The sequence below is a fragment of the Sminthopsis crassicaudata genome, chromosome 1, assembly GCF_048593235.1.
Source record: "Sminthopsis crassicaudata isolate SCR6 chromosome 1, ASM4859323v1, whole genome shotgun sequence".
NCBI classification, from domain to species: Eukaryota; Metazoa; Chordata; class Mammalia; order Dasyuromorphia; family Dasyuridae; genus Sminthopsis; species Sminthopsis crassicaudata.
The window spans coordinates 5,390,063-5,411,709 of NC_133617.1; the positions used below are offsets into that span (position 1 = coordinate 5,390,063).

At 40.7% G+C, this 21,647-nt stretch overlaps 1 protein-coding gene across 1 annotated transcript; it reads left to right on the plus strand.

The window, feature by feature from the left end:
* Positions 1–6,573: 6,573 nt before the first annotated feature.
* LOC141551635 (transcription elongation factor A protein 1-like) lies at positions 6,574–7,333 on the plus strand. Its single transcript, XM_074283479.1, has 2 exons — positions 6,574–6,818; positions 6,856–7,333. Exons 1-2 carry the CDS (start codon positions 6,574–6,576, stop codon positions 7,331–7,333), a joined length of 723 nt encoding a protein of 240 aa, XP_074139580.1.
* Positions 7,334–21,647: the final 14,314 nt, after the last annotated feature.

The window sequence follows — 21,647 nt, forward strand, 5'->3', positions numbered from 1 at the left end:
TCTCTGCATCTGTGTCTTTGTCTCTCTTGTTCAAGCATTCAGTGGTACACGACCTGAAGGTCATTCACAATGATAAAAATGATATCTCCTTGAAAGTAAAAGGCACATCCCAGTGTTGTGTCTTTTTTTCTCCGCCTTTCTTTCCCCTTTAAGCTCCTCTTTTTACTCCATTCTGAAAAGGGGAGAACTCCTTCAAACCAGGCATCTTCAAGGCAACAGAAATTTTAGCATTTTCCTTTTTAAGAATTACTGACTTTAAATGTCTTCTTGGTATGGTAGCTGTGAGAAGAACTAGAGCAAGGTCTCTAGGGGATAAAACATATACATATATGTATACATTTGTAATGCATAAAAATGCTGAAGATTTTTGTGGATTTATTTTGTATCCTGCCACTTTGCTAAAGTTATGAATTATTTCTAATAGCTTTTTAGCCAAATCTTTGGGGTTCTCTAAGGATACCATCATATCATTTGCAAAGAGTGATAGTTTGCTTTCTTCATTACTTACTCTAATTGCTTTAATCTCTTTCTCAACTCTTATTGCCGAGGCTAGAGTTTCTAATACAATATTGAATAGCAATGGTGATAGTGGGCAACCTTGTTTCACTCCTGATCTTACTGGGAAAGGTTCCAGTTTATCACCATTACTTATGCTGTTTACTGCCGGTTTTAAATATATGCTCCTGATTATTTTGAGGATCAGTCCATTTATTCCTATACTCTCAAGTGTTTTTAGTAGGAATGGATGTTGGATTTTATCAAATGTTTTTTCTGCATCTATCAAGATGATCATATGGTTTTTGTTAATTTGATTATTGATATAGTCAATTATGCTAATATTTTTCCTAATATTGAACCAGCCCTGCATTCCTGGTATAAGTCCCACTTGGTCATCGTGTATTATACTAGGGAGGATTTTCTGTAGTCTTTTGGCTAATATTTTATTTAAGATTTTAGCATCAATATTCATTAGGGAGATTGGTCTCTAATTTTCTTTCTCTGTTTTCAACCTCCCTGGTTTAGGGATCAGTACCATGTCTGTGTCATAAAAGGAATTTGGCAGGACTCCTTCAATCCCTATTTTTTCAAATAGTTTATATAGTGTTGGAGTTAATTGTTCTTTAAATGTTTGGTGGAATTCACATGTAAATCCATCTGTTCCTGGGGATTTTTCTGAGAGCTGTTAATAGCTTGTTCTATTTCTTTTTTCTGAAATAGGACTATTATGACTATTTACTTCTTCCTCTGTTAATCTGGGCAAGTTGTATTTTTGAAGGTATTCTGCCATTTCATTTAAGTTATCGAATTTATTGGCAGAAAATTGGGCAAAGTAACTCCTAATTATTGTTATAATTTCCTCTTCATTATTGGCGAATTCTCCCTTTTCATTTTTAAGACTCACAATTTGTATTTCCTCTTTCCTTTTTTCATCAGATTTCCTAAGGGTTTGTCTATTTTGTTGGTTTTCTCATAGAACCAACTCAGGTTTATTAATTAATTCAATAGTTTTTTTTTAACTTTCCACTTTATTAATCTCTCCTTTTATTTTTAGAATTTGAAGTTTTGTGTTTGTCTGGGGGTTTTAAATTTGTTCCTTTTCTAGCATTTTTAGTTGTAAGCCCAATTCATTTACCTTCTCTTTCTCTGTTTGATGCAGGTAGGCCTGTAGAGATATAAAATTTCCCCTTATTACTGCTTTGGCTGTACCCCATACATTTTGGAACGATGTCTCATTATTGTCATTTTCTTGGGTGAAGTTATTAATTATGTCTATGATTTGCTGTTTCACCCAATCATTCTTTGGTATGAGATGATTTCGTTTCCCATTATTTTTTGTTCTATTTTCCCCTGGCTTTTTATTGAATGTAATTTTGATTGCATCGTGGTCTCCAAAGGATGCATTTACTATTTCTGCCTTATTGCTTTTGATTTTGAGGTTTTTATGTCCTAATATATGGTCAGTTTTTGTATAGGTTCCATGAACTGCTGAGAAGAAAGTGTAGTCCTTTCTGTCTCCATTTAGTTTTGCTTTTTTCTGTCTCCATTTCAGTTTGCTTGCTTTCTTGCCTATCTGCCCCTTCACTTGCTATCTATATTTCCCTTCTACTTTTTTCATCTCTTTTGTCTTCATTCACTTTTTGGTTGTCTCCCTTATCTGTGTGCCATTTGCAGATGCCTCTTTATAAGATTGCAGAGCATTTCATTTTCAAACTGCTGGCAGAACTCATTGTTAGGAAGGCAGAGTTTGAAAGAGAGCCCAGCCCTGGAGTATTGCCTACTCCTTTAAGCCTTTAAGAAGAAAGAGGGATTAGAAATAATTCAGAGTTTTAGCAAAGTTGCAGGATACAAAATGAATCCACATAAATCCTCAGCATTTTTATACATTACCAACACAATCCAACAGCAAGAGATACAAAGAGAAATTCCATTCCAAATAATGGTCAATGGTATAAAATATTTGGGAATATGTCTACCAAAGGAGAGTCAGGAACTATATGAGCAAAATTAGGAAAAAGCATTTCATTGAAATCTATTTTTTCAAATATTATTCTCTGAGGTTACTGCTTCAGCAGTATTTCTGACAGTATGCTAAATAGGCAGTCAATCCATGTTAATTTGGAAGTAATTCCAAATTATTGATACCATATTAACATTTCCTTCATTTGTGCATATAGCTTTTACTTACATGATTGTGATCCCATGTTGAGACCAGTTGACCATTCTCACATGGAGAATGAGAGTAGGACTAAGAGTCAAGGAAAGACTATCCTGAAACAGAGTTTACAAGTTTTATTTAACCCAATTTAGGTATGTCAGTTTTACACTCTGGAGGTTTGCTGCCACTTACTTCACTGAGATTAAGAAAGCATTCTTCAGGATGTGAGACATTAGCCAGTTCTGTGACCCTGGGGCATTCCCATGACTGTTTTCTGCCTTTCTCTGGTATAGTTTTGAAGTCTACCTCCAAAGTTTTGTTTGTTTTTTTTGTTTTTCCATCAAATACGTTAATACCGTTGAATGCTTAGCACAATGGAAGGCACTGGTAACTATTACTTTTTGCTTAATTAATGCTTCCTTCTTTCCTTTATTCTTTATTGCTAGATTTCCTCCCACATTCCCTCCTACCTTTCTTGTCAGAGTAAAATCAGGAATTACTTATTCAAAGGAAAAATCATTATTCGATTTCCCCCCTAAATCTAGCCCATTTTGATAAAGAACCGTGTTATTTTAATGCATAGTTTAAAATTTCAGCTCCTGACAATCCTAGAAAACTTGTGAGGACTCCAAATTTGACTGGAATTTCCAAGTGTAATTTCCAGTTTTGGGGGAAGTACGTTTTTATTAATCCATGCAAAAAATATTGTTTGTCTTTGTGGATTATTTAAAAACTCATTATTTCAACCAACCGAATGACGGTTTCATTGCTCGTGCATTGGAAATCCTTATTACATACAATTCCAGGGGCTTCAAAGGGAACAGCATCTATTTAAGTTCTCCTTCTTTTGGACAATTTAAAATTTCTTCCTAAATCTCTTAGGGTTCTGTGTTTTGTTCTTAGCCCATACATTAATGGTATCTAGGGCTCTTTCAATTTCCACATGAAAATATCCATCAAAAGAAATCACGATGTAAGGGGAGGGAGTAGGACTCCAATCAGCACATCTTGCCCCTCTCATTAACTTCAGAAAAGTAAAGGAGAATCAGGAGGAGCTATGTCTTGTAGGCCAGCACGGTAGGCCAGGGGAGGTCCCCATTTTGGGGAGATCCGGCCGGCCAATCACAGCTACGGTGATCATAGCGAGGCTGTCTCCATTGTCTGCAGTGGTGAGTATGGGGGGAGCGGCGGGAGAACTGGAGGAGGCCTCCAAAGCCGGGGAAGTTTCGGGGAGGGAGGGAAGGGTTCAATGGGTAGGCTCTTTTTCAACTTTGGGGAAGTCATTGCCCAGGATCCCCAGGGACGTGGCCTTCATTTGCTTGGAAAAGACGATGGTCGCCCCGGGGGTTTGTTCCCCTCTTGAGATCTCAGCCTGTAAGTCTGCTCACCTGCTTCATCCCCCCTTTTTCTCTTTCCCAGGCCAAGGGCAAGAACGGAGAATGCCCCTGGTGGCTGCCGCCTTCACAGGAGGCGCAGGATGCGGAGACACAGCGGCCACCTAGGTGCGGAGCCGAGGGAGCTGGGAGGGCAGCGGGAGTGGGAAGGGAGACCCGAAGGCCGAGATCCGCGAGCGTTCTTCCCCGGCTCGGAACTCGAAGACGGGGAGGCCGCGGCAGGATCCGGTCAAGTACAAAGCAGGGCCGCTGAAGGGCTTTCGTAGGGAGGGGCCCTTGCGCCTCCTTGCTCCCCGCGGTTCGTCCCAGCACAATGGCAAGATTTGGAATCGGCCTTTCGACGTCCCGAGCTCGCAGCCGAGCGCCAGAGGTGCCACGGGAGGCCTTGCCTCGGGGCTGTACGGGAGGAGCTGGAGCTGTGGCCCAGCTGCTCTTCCGATCCGGACCTTGGCCGGAGCTGGGGAAGGCCGGGCTCCACTTCCCGAGGCCTGGGGCATTGCCCAGCCTGCCAATGAACGCACGGATTCTAGAGGCTGACAGACCTCCAAGGGCAGGGGGCAAGATGCTGAGGAAAACCGTCGTGCCCGCACAAGGCAGAAGGGAAGGCGGCCCTGCCCGGGAACTTGGCAGAAGGGCAAAGGCCTTGGCGATGGGCTTTTGCGAGTTGCCTTGAGAGCGGAGCCACATTTTCGGACTTTCCCCTTCCCCTTTCAGGCTTTGCTTTGCTTGCCAGAAAAAGCCATTGTTTATCTGAGATGCCTCTGGGAGGGCAGGGGAGGGGGCACGGGTGGGGGAATGCTAGCAGAAATTGTGCTACACTTCAATAAAATGTCCTTGCAAAAACTCTCCTGGCTTTGTTCGTGTTTCTCTTTCGCCTATTCTTGGTTTCATTCGGGCTAGGGATGAGCTTTGCCATCTGTGTCACTTCCACATACTACACTGGGACAGCAGGTGGCACTGGCAACCAAGGGAAAACTATCCTGAGGGGGGGGAAGGTAGGATTTTTGAGTAACTCCTGTCCCACGTGCCAGGCCCCAACTCCACGGAGATTTCAGAGCTTGGCAAAAAAGACAATGCATTCAGGGAGGACCCAGCCTTGACTGACCTCTTAACTGCCGTGCACCTCACTTTCCTCATCTGGCCAGTGCCGGGAAAGTAGCCCCTGCCTCAGAAGCTTGCTTTGAAGAGCAAATGAAACAATGGCAATCAGTAAGCCTCAGACTCTGGCAGCTGAGAAGGTGGTGCTTAGTGTTCCCAGATTTCCACTCTTCTTTCCTCCCTCCCTCTCAGGGTCTCTCTCTGCCTCTCTTGGTGGCCCTCTATGTCTCTCTTTCTGTCTCTGTTTAAGCGGAGGACTGTGTGTCTAGTTTCCCAAAACAGGAGCCTACTCTAGGCCACAGGAAAAGTGGCTGGGAAGGATATAGAACACAAGATGATTGGAATAGGCCAGAACTCTGGAGAAGTGTACTTGAAACAAAGATTCTTACAAAAGGAGTTAACATTCAGAAGAAGATGGGTATCTAGTTTAGCATGGTGATAAACAGTTCTCTAGTTCAGTATGATTGAATGAATCTTATGACATATAATGGTTTCCTGGTGATATAATGATAGGCTTATACTCAGTATGATGAATGGATTAAATTGTAATAGAGTATTTAAGAGGTCAGACAATGCAGTGGCCTCTCAGTCAGAGAGGTCACAGAACAACTGCCTCTCAGTCTCCTTGTATCATCCTGTCACAAGAGATGTATTCCAGCAGCCACTGTCAGGTGACTCCAGTGTATTCCAACAAATGATGACTTGTGATTTATTTATTTTCCATGATTAGCAAGGTATGCATAAATGACTGACAGATTCACGAGCAACTATCCTTTCTTGATACCATGTTAGCCCATAAATTCAAAAGAATAATAAAATGAAAGAAATGTTTTGGGGCTACTTCCAAATCAGGATTCATCTATGTTGACTTTCCTTTTGCCCTTTAACTGATCCCAATCAAATCCCATAATACCCACAAAACCCTTCCATTGTTTATCAAAATTGAGGGCAACTCCTGATGCCCTCTACCCTTTACCTCACAGTCTAGTGGGCCTTCCCAGAGAGAAGACATCACCAGTATGGTTGATTCTAGAGAAAGACATGCAGGCTGGGGGCAGCAACCTCAGTCCCTTTCCAGGAAGGGAAGCAAGAAGACAGTACCTTCAAGTATACTTCTCCAAAGTCCAGCCCGCTCCATCCGCTGTCTGTGCCTGGGAGGAGCAGTCCCCCGCGCCTGAGAGGAGCAGTCCCCAAGCCCGGTCTTTATTTGTGGCTGAGAGGGCCCTGGGCCTTGGTTCTCCGTGGGTGTCTCTTCTTGACATTCTGGGACTGCTGCACCTCTCCCACGCTTTCTCTTTTGACATCACCCTCTTGCTCCCGCTTGTCCCGTGTCCCATCTCCTCGGGGTGTGGGCGAGAGTGGGGTTGGAAAAGCACCCGAGCCATGGAGGTGGAGATCCTTCCCACAGCCAAGAAGATAGATAAGATGGTGCAAAACAAGAACGCGGCGGGGGCACTGGATTTACTAAAGGAACTTCAAGACGTTCCCATGACTCTGGAATTATTGAGGTCCACAAAAATTGGAATATCGGTAAATACTGTGCGCAAGCAGAGCACAGATGAAGAAGTCACATCATTAGCCAAGTCTCTGGTCTCACGCTGGAAGAAGTCGGTCTCTGGGCCCTCCAAGACTGAAGCAAGCAAAAAAGGGACCTGCTCACTCTTCCCAATGCAGGCCTGAGGCAAAACGAGAAAGGAGCTGCAGGAGCAAAGCAAAGGAAGAGACAAAGGCTTCTGATTCCTTCATTAAAGCTTTCCCCCGGGCACCAAGCACTTCAGGTTCGGTTCCAATCAAGTGCCGAGAGTTGCTTGCTGCAGCCCTCAGAACTGGAGGTGACTACTTCGCTATTGGCGCCGATGTAGAAGAACTGGGCGCTCAGATTGAGGAAGCTGTATATCAGGAGTTATGGAGCAGGGACATGAAGTATCAAAACAGGCTACGAAGGAGAACAGCAAATCTCAAGGATGCAAAGAAGCCAAACTTAAGGAAAAACGTACTGTGTGGGAACATACCTCCAGATTCCTTTGCTAGAATGACTGCAGTCGAAATGGCTAGTGAGGAACTTAAAGAGATGCGCAGAAACCTGACCAAAGAAGCTATTAGAATACATCAAATGGCCCGGACGGGTGGGACCCAAACGGACCTATTTCGATGTGGCAAATGTACCAAGAAGAACGGTACCTAGACCCAGTTTCACACCCTAAGTCCTTATGAACCTATGACAACATATGTTTTCTGTAACGAATGTGGAAATAGATGGAAGTTGGTTTAGAAGAAGAAATTCGCCAGATACCTGGACACTTACAAAGGAAGATTTTGAATTAGCTTTAAAAACTAAGTCAAGAATCTAGTTTCCCTGCAACTGAGATTTTGTAAAGCAGAAAAAATCCTCGGGGTTAGTTATTGTTTTTGTTTTTGTATTCTCTTGAAAACATTCTTAGAGAGTCAGTGTTAGGTCAGATAGTGTATGGTGTATGTTTAATCCTTTTTTTTCCCATTTTGATAACGAAGTCAACATTAAAGTTTTATCAATTTCAACTGTTGGTAACATTTCTTTTTCTTCCAAATGGGAAATGAACTTTAACTTTTTTTTTTTTTTAATCTGAAACATACACAAAAACTCTGTTCATGTGAAAGTGGAATTTGCATTTGTTTCTGTACTGACATGTTCCTACTTTATTAAAGGAGAAGAAAGATTAGTGTAATTTTGGGATTGCCAAATGTAGTGTGGTAAAGAAATCCTATTTGGACAGCTGATCTAGTTTGTAGATACCATTTTCAATGAGTCTCTCCCATTGATCATTAGGACTGTTAATAAGCCTTAGTGATTAGATATCCTTTTGCATCTGTGACTAGCTGTGACCAATTGCAATTCTTGTACTTCTTAACTCTAAATTGGTGCTCTTAATAGATCTTCCATGGGGGAAATTGATTTTAAATAAATTGTTGTTAAAAGTGATCAATTGTCTTTTTTCTTTGTTTGGTAGCAGATTTTAAATTCAAATTTTAAATTTAAATTAAAAAAATTTAAATTTAAACTTCAAAAATCCTTAATCTTGTTTTCTGTGTGATTTTGGGCAAGTCAATTAATTTCTCTTAGCTACAATCTTTTGAACAGTGAAAGGAAGAATAATAACGGCACTTACCTCCCAACATACTTCTAAAGGTCAAATGCTGTATTTTAAAGCTCTTAGAACACATATAGCACATAGTCAGCACAAAATAAAAGTATGGTTTCTTCCCTTTATCTTGTTTGATTTTGGACATGTTTCCTTTAAAAAAGGGGGTACAAGTTGTCACAGACTCTTATCTGTGGGAATCTGTAGAGCTCCAGTAGTGTCCCTATCTGGACAGAAAGAGCAGACATGGCTCCTCCAATAATAGCTATTACCTTGTCCTGCCTCTCACAGCTAAAATTTGGAGTGGAGGTCAGGCCCTGACCTGACAGCCACTGCAGGGAGCTCTCCAATGTCCTGGAATCCTTATAGTAGATGTTGTAGATGTGAAACAACTGGGTAATGTTAGGGAACAGCCGAGGGTCTCTGTAGATCTACTCCACACCAAACAACAGGGCCAGAACCTGCAGATAATTTTTGTACAGCCACCTGCAGGAGTGGGGAGCAGATCAGAAGCTAGCAACAAGTTCCATAGAACTCATGAACTTCAAAGAGACTCATTCTAAGATTAGATTATAGGGTCCAGAGCTCAGGCAGCCTGATATGTATCACAAACACCTCCTTTTTACATCAATTACCCCCTCCATTATTAACACTCTTGAATGTTTGAGTGTAGATAAGTGGTGGGGTAATTCTTGGCAATGTCTCTGGCAGGTACTAAGTACATAACAAATGCTTATTGACTGACTGATCGCCTGGGAGATCTGAGGAACTGACCCAGAAATCAGCATGAGTAACAAGGAAACTTTCTTAAAGAGCTCAATTAGAATTTCAGCACAATGGGGCCCATTTTTAGAAAACAGTCTTCTGTTTCTGTTCAAGGAAACTGTTTAGAGAGAATTGACAAGGTTATGAAAAGCTTGTGATTTTAGGAGATCACTGAACTTTTAAAAACTGTGCAGGTCATATGTCCTTGTTTTTCTCTGGAAAAAGAACTGGATCTAGAGGAATGGGAATTAATAGGGAGAGGAATTAAGTGAACACTACAATTCCAAACCAAACTTAATTTCCAAAGATACACTTCATACCTACAATTTCATCCAAGTGGCTTTAGTAATTTTAGATGAAAGAAAAAGATGAGACTATTGTAGGATTTTAAAACTTGCAGGAATTTATTGGATTTCTGGCACATGAACTAATGGACAATGGGCTTATGGACATTTATAAATTCTCAATTGATGATTATTTCATCATGTTATTTGTTACATCACTTCTAGCATGTGTCATAATACTATGCCTTCATGTAATTTCTGTAATTATAGGTAATACCTCCCATATTGATGGATTTAGGTTTCAGTCATGATCACCCTATGCTCTAAATGAAAAGAAAAGGGGATATGTTAGGTCCTTAGTAGGAGCTAAGTCAGTCCTTAACAATTCTCTAGCTCAGGGTTCACATCTTTAGTTCACACCTTGAAAAGGAGTTTACACGTTTAGACTTTTGAAAAGGAGTTTAGCCCTTTAAAAGGAGCAAGCTCATTGGTTGTAGGAGTTCCCACAGGCCCCTGGGAGTACGCACAATCCCATTCTCTGGGAGGATAAAAGGAGAAGGCAGTTGGTAAGGAAGCAGTCTGGAGTGGGTTAATGACAAGACTCCCCAGGAGAACTTCAGGGAAGCTCGAGGAGATTCAGAGCCAGGATTGAGGAAGAAGAGGATTCCAGATTCAAGCTCTGCTCTGGCTGGAGGCTCCAGAAGAAGCCTGCTCGGGGAGAAAAGGATTTCAAGAAAAGAAACCTCCTCCCAGAGAAGGATTTTAATTGACGGACAAGAGAACACTACAGACCGGCCCTAAGGAGGACGTGGCCAGTCCAGCAGCGATGCTCACTCCCGCAGCCCCTCTAGGCCCTCAGGCGGCCATGCCCTTTGCCAAGAAGGCCCCAGGCCCCAGTGCCGCCGGGCAGGACCGCCCCTCCCGGGGGCCCCACAGGGAAGGCGTCGGAGCTGAGAACCAGCCCCCATGGGCTGTGCTCCCGACGCCCCGCAGGGCGCGGATCCCGGCCCTTCTCCTGTCTGGGCCCATCCCTCCTCGCCAAAGCAGCCCTCGGCGGCGGGGCACCAGCAGCCTCCCCTGGAGAACTGCGGCGCCGCTTGCTCCGGAACGCTCCAGGTCGTCCTCTGCAACCATTCCCTGTGGCTCACGTTCCATCGGCAGCAGAACGAAATGCGCCTCAGCAGGCCGGGCCGGGCCATGTTCCCCTTCCTGGCTTACCACATCCGGGGCATGGACCCCCGGGCCCGCTACCGCGTCTCTGTGGACATGGTGCGCGTCGACCAGCATCACTGGCGCTATGAGGAGGCCGGGTGGGCTCCGGGTGGAGTCGAAGAGAGCCACGTTCCCGGGAAACAGGTGTATGCGCACCCAGACTCCCCCAAAACGGGCGCGCACTGGATGGGGCGCGAGATCGCCTTTAAAATGCTCAAGCTCAGCAACGAGGAGCCCGCTGGCGGGAGCGCGCCGCGCGCCCTCCGGCTCCGGTCTCAGCACCGGTACCGGCCCCGGCTCCACGTGGAAGAAGTCGCCTGTGGAGACCAGGGAGCGCCGGGCGCCCCCTCCCGGAGCCACGTCTTCAGCTTCCCCGAGACCCAGTTCATTGCCGTGACTGCTTATCGCAACCGGGAGCTCATCCGCCTCAAAATCGAGCACAATCCCTATGCCAGGGCCTTCCGCACAGACGCGCCCTCGGCAGGAGCCTTGAGCGCCGGGCAGCCGCCGGGACCAGCCGCCGCCGCCCCCTCCTCAGAGGCGGCTCCGGACCCCGCCGGCCAACGGCCAGTGCCCCAAGAGCGCCAGGCCCGGGACCGGGAAATCTGGCCTGGCGGCACCCTGACGGACTCGGAAGCTGCAGCCCCGGGGGAAAGGGCCCCCAAGAAGAGGCGTCTGTCTCCTGGGCCTTCAGGCAGCCCCGCCATGTCCTCAGCGAGGCCCCAGCGAGCAGCCCAGGCCCAGCGGCTGCCGGCTCCAGAAGCCAGCGCCAAAGCCTCCCCAGCAGCAGCTGCTGAGCGCCCTGGCGGCTTGCTGGGAACAGAAGAGGCCGCTGTGCAGGGGGGGAACAGCGCGATCCCCGCGGCCTGCTGGGCCATGCAGCAGCCCCAGCAGCCCCTGCACTGGGGCTTGGACTGCACTCCCAGCAGCCTGCAGACCTCCACTGCTCCACTTGCCGCGTCTTATGGCTTCGGTCTAGAGGGTCTGCTCGACCTCCTGCAGGAGCCCACATTGCCGGCAGAACCCTCCCAGGACAGCGGTGGGGACAGCCGCCCATCTCTACCTCTGCACCCTGTCCCTGGAGCCCACGGAGAGCCAAGTGTTGAAGAGCAAATCTGGCTCCTTCTGAGCCAAATAGAGCTGGAAGAGGCAGCCCTGGCTGAGGGAGCTCCCAAGAGGAGACGTTTATCTCCTGCTCCTGCAGGCAGCCAGGCAACGGGTTCAGGGTGGTCCGATGGAGAAGCCCAGGACCCGCTTCTTACAGCTGCAGCGTGCAGCCCCTCCACCTTCTCACAAGCAGCTTCTGAGGGCCCTGGCCACCTGCTGGGTGTGCAAGAGGCTCCTATCCTGGAAAACAGCAGCGGGATCCCTGTCCTCTTCAGTGCCCCCCAGCAGCCCCAGCCATCCTTGCATTCTTTCTTTTACTCCCCTCCCAGCAGCAGCCACAGCAGCAGTCTGCCAAGCTTGGAAGATGTGGCCATGGGGCCCCCCACTTCTACACTTGCCATGCCTCATGAGCCCAGTCCCGAGGAGGCTCTCTTCTCCGTACTGGAGGCACCCGGCTGCCTCTCAGAAAACTCCCAGGGGACCAGGAGCGACTGTCTCCCCTCTGGGCCCTCCCAGCCAATGCGTCCTGCCCCTGGAGCCCAAGAAGCCCAAAGTCTGCAACAGGAAATCTGGACGTCTCTCACAGAGACAGTCTTGGAAGATTCGCCCCAGGATCCAAGAATTTTGGAGAAGACACCTTTGTCTCCCAAGAATGACAGTGGCCAGGACCCCTCTTTCCTCATCCCAGACTTTTCCTGGGATTCCCTCTTCTTGGAATGAGCAGCCCCTTGGAGACCTAGAACATTGAGAAGCTCACAGAAGCACACACAGACACATGCTGCCATGCAGCCCTGCCCAGATGCACACCCACTCAAACCCACCCACTCACAGACACAAGGAGACACTCACACATGTTAAGGGCAGTCAGCAAAGAAGCATTCCTTTGGACTCCAACTGCAGGGGATGAGGGAGAGTGAGGAGGGCTTACCCAGTGCAATGGACAGTAGAGCAGATGGGCAAGGTCGGACTCAATCCGCCTTGTCTAATTATGTTCTGCCCAGAGGAGAGGACCATCTAGGAGAAAAAGAATCCCTTTTCTCTTAATGGTCCTGCCTGTCAGTGTTATGCTTTGGTCTGGTGGATAGGAGGCCCACAATGCCTCTATGCACAGACAATTTTGCCACACGAACCCTTGCAAAACCTTGTGTTTCAATTTCTTCCCTTTCCCCTCACTCCCTCCACATATGACCAGTTAAGCAATATATATGAAACATATTGTGAAATGGATGTTAAATCCAAGATATGCACACATATGCATTAAATCATCTCACTGCCCAAAAGAAATCAAATCAAAACCAACCAAACTGAGAAAGAAAATAAAATGCCACCATGCAACCACAAAAAGAAAGAAAATGCTATGCTGTGATCCACGATCATTTCTTACAGAATGACAATATCATATAATAATAGGATATAACATATATTATATGATATTTAACAATAATTTTATATAACATAATATATAATCTATCATAGAATTTCTTATACAATGATGATATTACATTTAATAAAATAGAATAATAGAATACAAAATAAAACAAAATAATGTCATGTAATATAATGTAACATAATATAACATAACTTATAACTTAACAGTATAATACAATATATTGCAATATAATATAACATGTCATAGGATGATAGGAAAATAAAATGCTAGCATGCAACCACAAAAAGAATGAAAATGCTATGCTGTGATCCACGATCATTTCTTACAGAATGGCAATATATCATATAATAATATATTATAACATATAATATTATATAACAATATAATTTTATATAACATAATATATCATATATCATATGATTTCTTATACAATGATGAAATAACATATAATAAAATAGAATAATAGAATATAAAATGACACAAAATAATGTAATGTAATGTTACCTAATATAACATAACATATAACATAGCAATATAATATAATATAATATGTCATAGGATGATAATATATCACATTCCTTTTTCCTACCTCAGATACCTCAATATATATTAAACAAAATTAACTGAAGAGATATATACTATCTTTTCATCGGGAGATTTTTCAAAATCCTAATTCAGGAAAAAATATTACACGCAAATAAATAAAAGTATAAATTTAACTTGCCCAGATGTCAATGCAAATCTTTGAAACAATCCAACAACAATAAAGTGTGGATAAGACATGAAAAAAACCTAATGTTTTGTCTATATGAAACATACTTAAATAGCAAAGACATGAACAAAATGGAAATACGAGACGAGAAGAAAAATTGACCACAGATCAGTTGATTTTCCCAAAGTTGGAATTGAAAGTTAGCTATCAGACAGATCAAAAAATAATTATTCACACCATAAGAAGAAGGAAACAATTGCACTGTGCATAAAGGGAATAATAAACGACAAATAGATATCTATATAAAACATATACACTCAATTTAAAAAGAAAAATAGCTAAATTAAAACATGTAGATAGTAACTCAACAATAAGAAGGAACCTTAAGGTCCCTCTCTAAGTTCCAGATAAAATCAATACAAAATCAAGCAAAAGCAAAAAAGATTATTGAAAACATTGCTGGAGCAAGTGGAACCAAAAGACTTTTTGAAATCCTAACAACTTATACTGCCACAAAATATACCAACTCCTCACAACCACGTACAACTTTTATAAAAATTGGCAATGCATAAGAGCCTAAGATATGTTGCAAATAAAGGAAATAAATGCAAGAGTAGTAAACATTTCTTTTACTGCCCATAATTCAATAAAAATGGGAATCATTGTACAGAGCATAAATAAAAGCTGCAGATTGAAATAATGATTTACAATAAAATCCAAAATAAAGACTGTCTCAAAGAAATAAAGACATAAAAGAATAGCATTTTATAATAATATGAAATTTATGGAATGCACCTAAAGCAATCTTCAGGAAGCAAAAAAAAAAAAGCACAAATTATAACACACAAACACACAATAACAAAATAGAAAAAGGAAAGAGTGATAAAGCAGATATGAATTTCCTAAAAATTAAAAAAAATACAAACCAACTTATAATAAGAATAATATGTGAGATGTTTTAAAATAGAGGAGAAATAGATAAGCTAAAAAACAAAAAATTTTGGAAAAGATACAAATCTAAGATGTTTCAAAAGATTAACAAAATAAATAAACATTTAGCCAAACTGGTAAAAGAGGACAGGAGAGGATTCAGGGAAGATTACAGATTATGTCAGAAAAATTTAACCTCTCCACACTTGCTCCTTAAGCAAGACATAATTGCATCTCAGGGAAAACATGGACCCATTAAAAAATAAATATGAGTTGGAATAGAACAGTAGTCTTCCAGAGACTAAGAGGGACTTCTGGCTCTTGAAAAGTATAAACTTCTCCAAGCTAACACCACTGAAAGAGCAAGTAGTGAGCCTTAGGGCTAGCTGGGTTAGAAGATAACATCAACCCAAGTACAGAAACTTTCACCTAGACAGTATGCAGAGTTGGACTTCTGAGTTGGGGAACATTAAGGAAATCTCAGCTGATAAGGGACACCAGGCCCAGCTGTGCTTCCTCCTTGCAGCCCTGCATGAGAAGGAGCTAGCACATTCCTGATCAATACAGAAGCAGTGGGGAGGGATTCTAGCTACACTCATTCACAGAAGAGTGAAGTTCTTGTTTTCAGGTTCCAGGTCAGAGGGGAGAACTGAGGGAGCACCTGAGGCCAGACACCCCATGTCCCATACCTCAGGATTAGGGGGGATTCCAGTACTACAAGCATCTCACACCATGTGCCAAAAGAAGGTCAAAATGGGTAAATAATTTAGACAAAGCATAACACCATGAACAAATTAGAAAAGCATGGAAAAAGGAAGAATTTATTACCAAACAAAGGATAGAGAAAATTATGAATGGTAAAAGAGATAATATTGATTTCATGGAATTAATTTTTTTCCCCAAACAACATCAATGTATCCAAAATTAAAAGGGAAATAAGAAACTGGAGAAAACATTTTAGGGTAAATTTCTCTAATAAAGCCCTTATGTTTCCCAATTATTTAGGGAATTTAACTAAATTTATTAAGATAAGGGTCATTCCCTAATTGGGAAGTGCTTGAAGTTTATGAACAGGCAGTTTTTAGAATGAAAAATCAAAACTATTCATGATCATATAAAAATGCTCTAAATTGCATATTTAGAGAAATGTAAATTAAAACAACTCTGAGGCATCACCTCCAAGGGGCATATGTGTAAATGGATGTATTTAAGCCCAACTCTGCCAAAAATAATCATTATATATAATAATAAACACAAGAGTAAAGAAAGGTACTTGTTCTCCCAAGTGAGGGAATTAGGACCTTGAATTGTTAACTGTAGAATTTGACACCTACTCACACTGACTCCATCTTATCACTCAATTGTGTAGCTAGCTTGGTTTCTATTCGATTATGAATCCAATTTCTATCAAAACAAAAAAAAAATTTTTCATTGGTTGAATTCAGCCCTTCATGGCTAAGGAACTAGACCATCTATTCATTCTACTTAGAGGTTCTTACCCAATAACCTTGGTTACATTGACCTGAAATTGAGTCAGATTCAAAGACTGATACAAGAAATTTTCTCACAGTGGTGCACCTCAAGTAATCTGTTTTATGTGAAAACTGGCCCTGGACTAATCAATCAGTTTTCACATTTCATTTCCATGTTCCATTGATTCTTTTCAGACATTTTGGGCAAGGGAGCATCTCATTTTCTGAATTCAAGGAACTATTCCTGTTCACTCTACCTTTCTCAACTTGGAAAATGCCTAGCCTTTAATACTACTGGAATTCAGATTACCTGATGTTTTATTCTTTCTTTTTAATTAACATTTTAAATATTTAAAAACTTCTATCTCCCCTTGTATTCATGGTGAAGGCCTAAGCTAAGCAGATCTGATTTCAGTTTGTTAGACAATTGGAATACATTGGTTAATGAATCTCAGAAGATCAAATCAATGTTTTCTCAATCATCTATATTATGCTTTTGTAATTTCATGAAATCAAAATTATCACATAAATTTTTAAATAATTTACTAGAGCAGAGCTATTATTTAGTTAAACTCAAAAGTGTAAAGATAGATTTAATGCATTTACATAATGCTATCGTAAAAGTAGTCATGATAAAGACATAAACAGAGGAAGTATATTATTCTTAAAATCATCATAAATACTTATAATCCTGAAAATTGTTTTCAGAGCCTCATCTAAGTGCTAATATTTTGCCTCATAATCATTTTCCTTAATGAAATTTTCTGCCACTCTTCTATGCTCCAGTCTTTTCAAATTGTGTTAGTCTTCAAGTGCTTTTTTATTCTGTCTTCAAGAATCTTTGTTCAATGTTCTTTTGATTACACTGTGAGAAATTTTAGGTTTGATATTTCTGTTTTCCAGTCCTTTGTGTGTAGAGGGGATTGTTTGTTATAAATCTGCCATATACAGTTAAGTGTGTAGATATCTTTATATTGCCATTCATTTATTTCCAAAGAGCTAGTATCTCTAATTTTCCTAAAGTTTTATTCAAATCATTATTTATAATTTTGTTAGACTTGTCTGGGTCTAAAAGTTGAGATTGAAGTCCCTAACTCTTACAATTCTCCATATATTTCTCCTTCCACTCTGATTATTTTCTCCTTTCCTCCAGTACTTGGGTAAGAATGGAAAATTGATATAGTGAATAAGATTATTTCAATCAAAGATTTTGAATTAAATAAGTAAACCTCTTTTAAGTGTCATTGACAATTACCATTTCAGTTGAACTTGGAGCAAGAGAGACCTGGAGAAGTGACTGGGACTGATTGGTGGGATGAAGAATTGCAGTACTCAAAACAACTCACAACTTGTGCTTAGGGTGAGGATATAATTTCTCCTGATTCTCTTCTCTTGGAATGAATGAGGAAAAGACTATATGGCATCATTTGTTCCAGTGACTTTTGAGTGTCCGTAAGCATGCAGCAGTTTTTAGAAAGCAATGTTAGGGGTTTCTAGGAACAGAAACTCAAATCCTGACCAAGTCAAAGCAAGTTGAGGGTCCTCTGGTCTCAAGGATTTTCCATACCAGGCTCCTTTCAAGCTCAGTCAAATGTGAGTAGCTCTGAAGCCCTCTGCTGGGTACTGGGAGCTTCTTTTACATTCTGACAAGAGGTTTCTGAATTTCATCTGACCCAGTATCAAATGGAGTTGCCAGTGTGGTTGTATGTCACCGATACTGGAGTAGTGAGCTTCACATCCACCTGGTCCTGTGGTCAGCCAGGGTAGGTCATAAACTTGTTTTGCCACAACACTGTGGTATGCTTGAGAGTCATGACCCTCCCAATAGGTAATCATCTGCCCAGGCTCCCACATCTGTGCTTTTGTGATTACACCTATCCTTCCTCCCAAGCCTTTCCTTTGCATAAAATAAAACAACTTGTTTAAAGCCTCAATTGCATAATGAGAAAAAGATATAAAAAAGTGAGTATAGAAAATAATTCCTTAAACATCAGAATTGAACAAATGGAATTGAATGACTCGTGGAAACACCAAGAATCAGTAAAGCAAAACCAAAAAATTGAAACAATGGAAAAAATATAAAATATCATCTTGGGAAAACAACGGACATAGAAAATAGATCTAGGAGAGAAAATCTGAGAATTATTGGACTTCATGAAAAATAGGATGAAAAAAAGAGCCTGGACATCAGGTTTTATCAAAGAGAACTGCCCAGATGTTATAGAAACAGAGGCTAAAAATATAAATTCAAAGAGTTCATCAATCACCTACTGAAAGGGACCCTAAAATCAAAACACCAAAAAATAATCGTGGCCAAATTCCAGAACCATCAGATGAAGGAAAAATTCTGCAAATTGCTAGGAAAAAAATCAATTACTGGGTCACCCAGGAGCTAGCAATGTCCATAGTAAAGGATCAAAGGTCCTGGAATATGATATTCTGAAAGGTAAGGAATTGGCTATACAGCCAAAAATAACTTAAACTGCCAAAATGAGCATTTGTTTTTTCCAGGGAATAAGATGGACATTCAATGAAATAAGTGAATTTCATCTATTTCTGATGAAAAAATTGGAACTAAACAAAACAATTGATCTACAAATATAGAACTCAAGAGAAACCTAAAAAGGTCAAAAAAAATATTGGGAACTATACTTCTGCTAAAAAAATATATAAAGAACACATGTGTACTTTGTTCTAGAAACCAGAGGTGGAAAGGCAATTTGACCAGAAAAACGGTAATGGGGGGTTTCTACATCTCACGAAGAGGAACAGGAAACCTATTCTATCTGAAAGAAAGAAAGGAGGAGGATGAACATGGAGTGAACCCAGAATCCTACAATATGTTGTTCACAGGAAACACACTTGAAGCAGGGCGATACAGAGACCCCATGTCCCATACCTCAGGATTAGGGGGGATTCCAGTACTACTAACATCTCACACCATGTGCCAAGAGAAGGTCAAAATGGGTAAATAATTTAGACAAAGGATAACACCATAAACAAATTAGAAATGCATGGAAAAAGGTAGAATTTATTACCCAACAAAGGATAGAGAAAATTATGAATGGTAAAAGAGATAATATTGATTTCATGGAATTAATTTTTTTTCCACAAACAACATCAATGTATCCAAAATTAAAAGGGAAATAAGAAACTGGAGAAAACATTTTAGGGTAAATTTCTCGAATAAAGCCCGCATGTTTCCCAATTATTTAGGGAATGTAACTAAATTTATTAAGATAATGGTCATTGCCCAATTGGGAAGTGGTTGAAGTTTATGAACAGGCAGTTTTTAGAATGAAAAATCAAAACTCTTCATGATCTTATAAAAATGTTCTATATCACATATTTAGAGAATTGTAAATTAAACAATTCTGAGGTATTACCTCCAAGGGGCATATGTGTAAATGGATGTATTTAAGCCACCTCTGCCAAAAAAAAGCATTATATATAATAATAAACACAAGAGTAAAGAAAGGTACTTATTCTCCCAAGTGAGGGAATTAAGACAGTGAATTGTTAACTGTAGAATTTGACACTGACTCACACTGACTCCATCTTATGACTCAGTTCTGTAGCTAGCTTGGTTTCTATTCAATTATGAATCCAATATCTATCAAAATTTAAAAATTTATTGTTGCATTGTTTGAATCCAGCCCTGCATGGCTAAGCAACTAGACCACCTCTTCATTCTACTTAGAGAATCTTATCCAATAACCTTGGTTACAGTGACCTGAAATTGATTCAGATTCAAAGACTTACATAATAAATTTGCTCAGAGTTGTGCAACTCCAGCAATCTGTTTTATGTGAAAACTAGCCCTGGACTGATCAATTAGTTTTCTTATTTCATTTCCATATGCCTTTCATTGCTTTCAGACATTTTGGAGAAGGGAGCATCGCATTTTCTGATTTCAAGGAACTGTTCCTGTTCACTCTACCTTTCTCAACTTGGAAAATGCCTAGCCTTTAATACTACCAGAATTCAGTAGTATTACCTGATGTTTTATTCTTTCTTTTTAATTAATATTTTTAATATTTAAAAACTTCTATCTCCCCTTGTATTCATGGTGAAGGCCTAAGCTAAGCAGACCTCATTTCAGTTTGTTAGACAATTGGAATGCATTGGTTAATGAATCTCAGAAGATCAAATCAATGTTTTCTCAATCACCTATTTATATTATGCTTTATTAATTTCATGAAATCAAAATTATCACATAAAATTTTTAAAAATTTACTAGAGCAGAGCTATTATTTAGTTAAACTCAAAAGAGGAAAGATAGATTTCATGACTTTACATAATGCTATCATAAAAGTAGTCAGGATAAAGAGATAAACAGAGGAAGTATATTATTCTTAAAATCATCATAAATACTTATATTCCTGAAAATTGTTTTCAGAGCCTCATCTAAGTGCTAATATTTTGACTCATAATCATTTTCCTTAATGAAATTTCCTGCCACTCTTCTATGCTCCAGTCTTTTAAAATTGTGTTATTTAGTCTTCAACTGCTTTTTTATTCTGTCTTCAAGAATCTTTGTTCAATGTTCTTTTGATTACACTGTGAAAAATTTTATGTTTGATATTTCTGTTTTCCAGTCCTTTGTGTGTAGAGGAGATCGTTTGTTATAAATCTGCCATATACAGTTAAGTGTGTAGATATCTTTATATTGCCATTCATTTATTTCCAAAGAGCTAGTATCTCTAATTTTCCTAAAGTTTTATTCAAATCCTTATTTATAATTTTGTTAGACTTGTCTGGGTCTAAAAGGTTAGATGGAAGTCCCTAAATGTTACAATTTCTCCTTATATATTTCTCCTTCCAATCTGGTTCATTACTCCTTTAAAAATTTAGATCCTCCAGTAGTAGGGTAAAAATGGATAACTGATATATTCAATAAGATTTTGAATTAAATAAGTAAACCTCTTTGAAGTGTCATTGACGAATTACCATTTCAGTTAAAACTGGAGCAAGAAAGACCTGGAAAAGTGACTAGGACTGATTGGTGGGATTAAGAATTGGAATATTCAAAATAGCTCCCTACTTGTGCTTATGATGAGGATGTAATTTCTTCTGATTCTCTTCTCTTGGAATGAATGAGGAAAAGACTATATGGCATCATTTGTTCCAGTGACTTTTCAGTGTCCGTAAGGATGCAGCAGTTTTTAGAAAGCAATGTTAGGTGTTTCTAAGAACAGAAACTGAAATCCTGACCAAGTCAAAGCAAGTTGAGGGTTATCTGGTCTCAAAGATTGGCCATACCAGGCTCCTTTCAAGCTCAGTCAAATGTGAGTAGCTCTGAAGCCCTCTGCTGGGTACTGGGAGCTTCTTTTACATTCTGACAAGAGGTTTCTGAATTTCATCTGACCCAGTATCAAATGGAGTTGTCAGTGTGGTTGTATGTCACCGATACTGGAGTAGTGAGCTTCACATGCACCTGGTCCTGTGGTCAGCCAGGGTAGGTCATAAACTTGTTTTGCCACAACACTGTGGTTTGCTTGAGAGTCA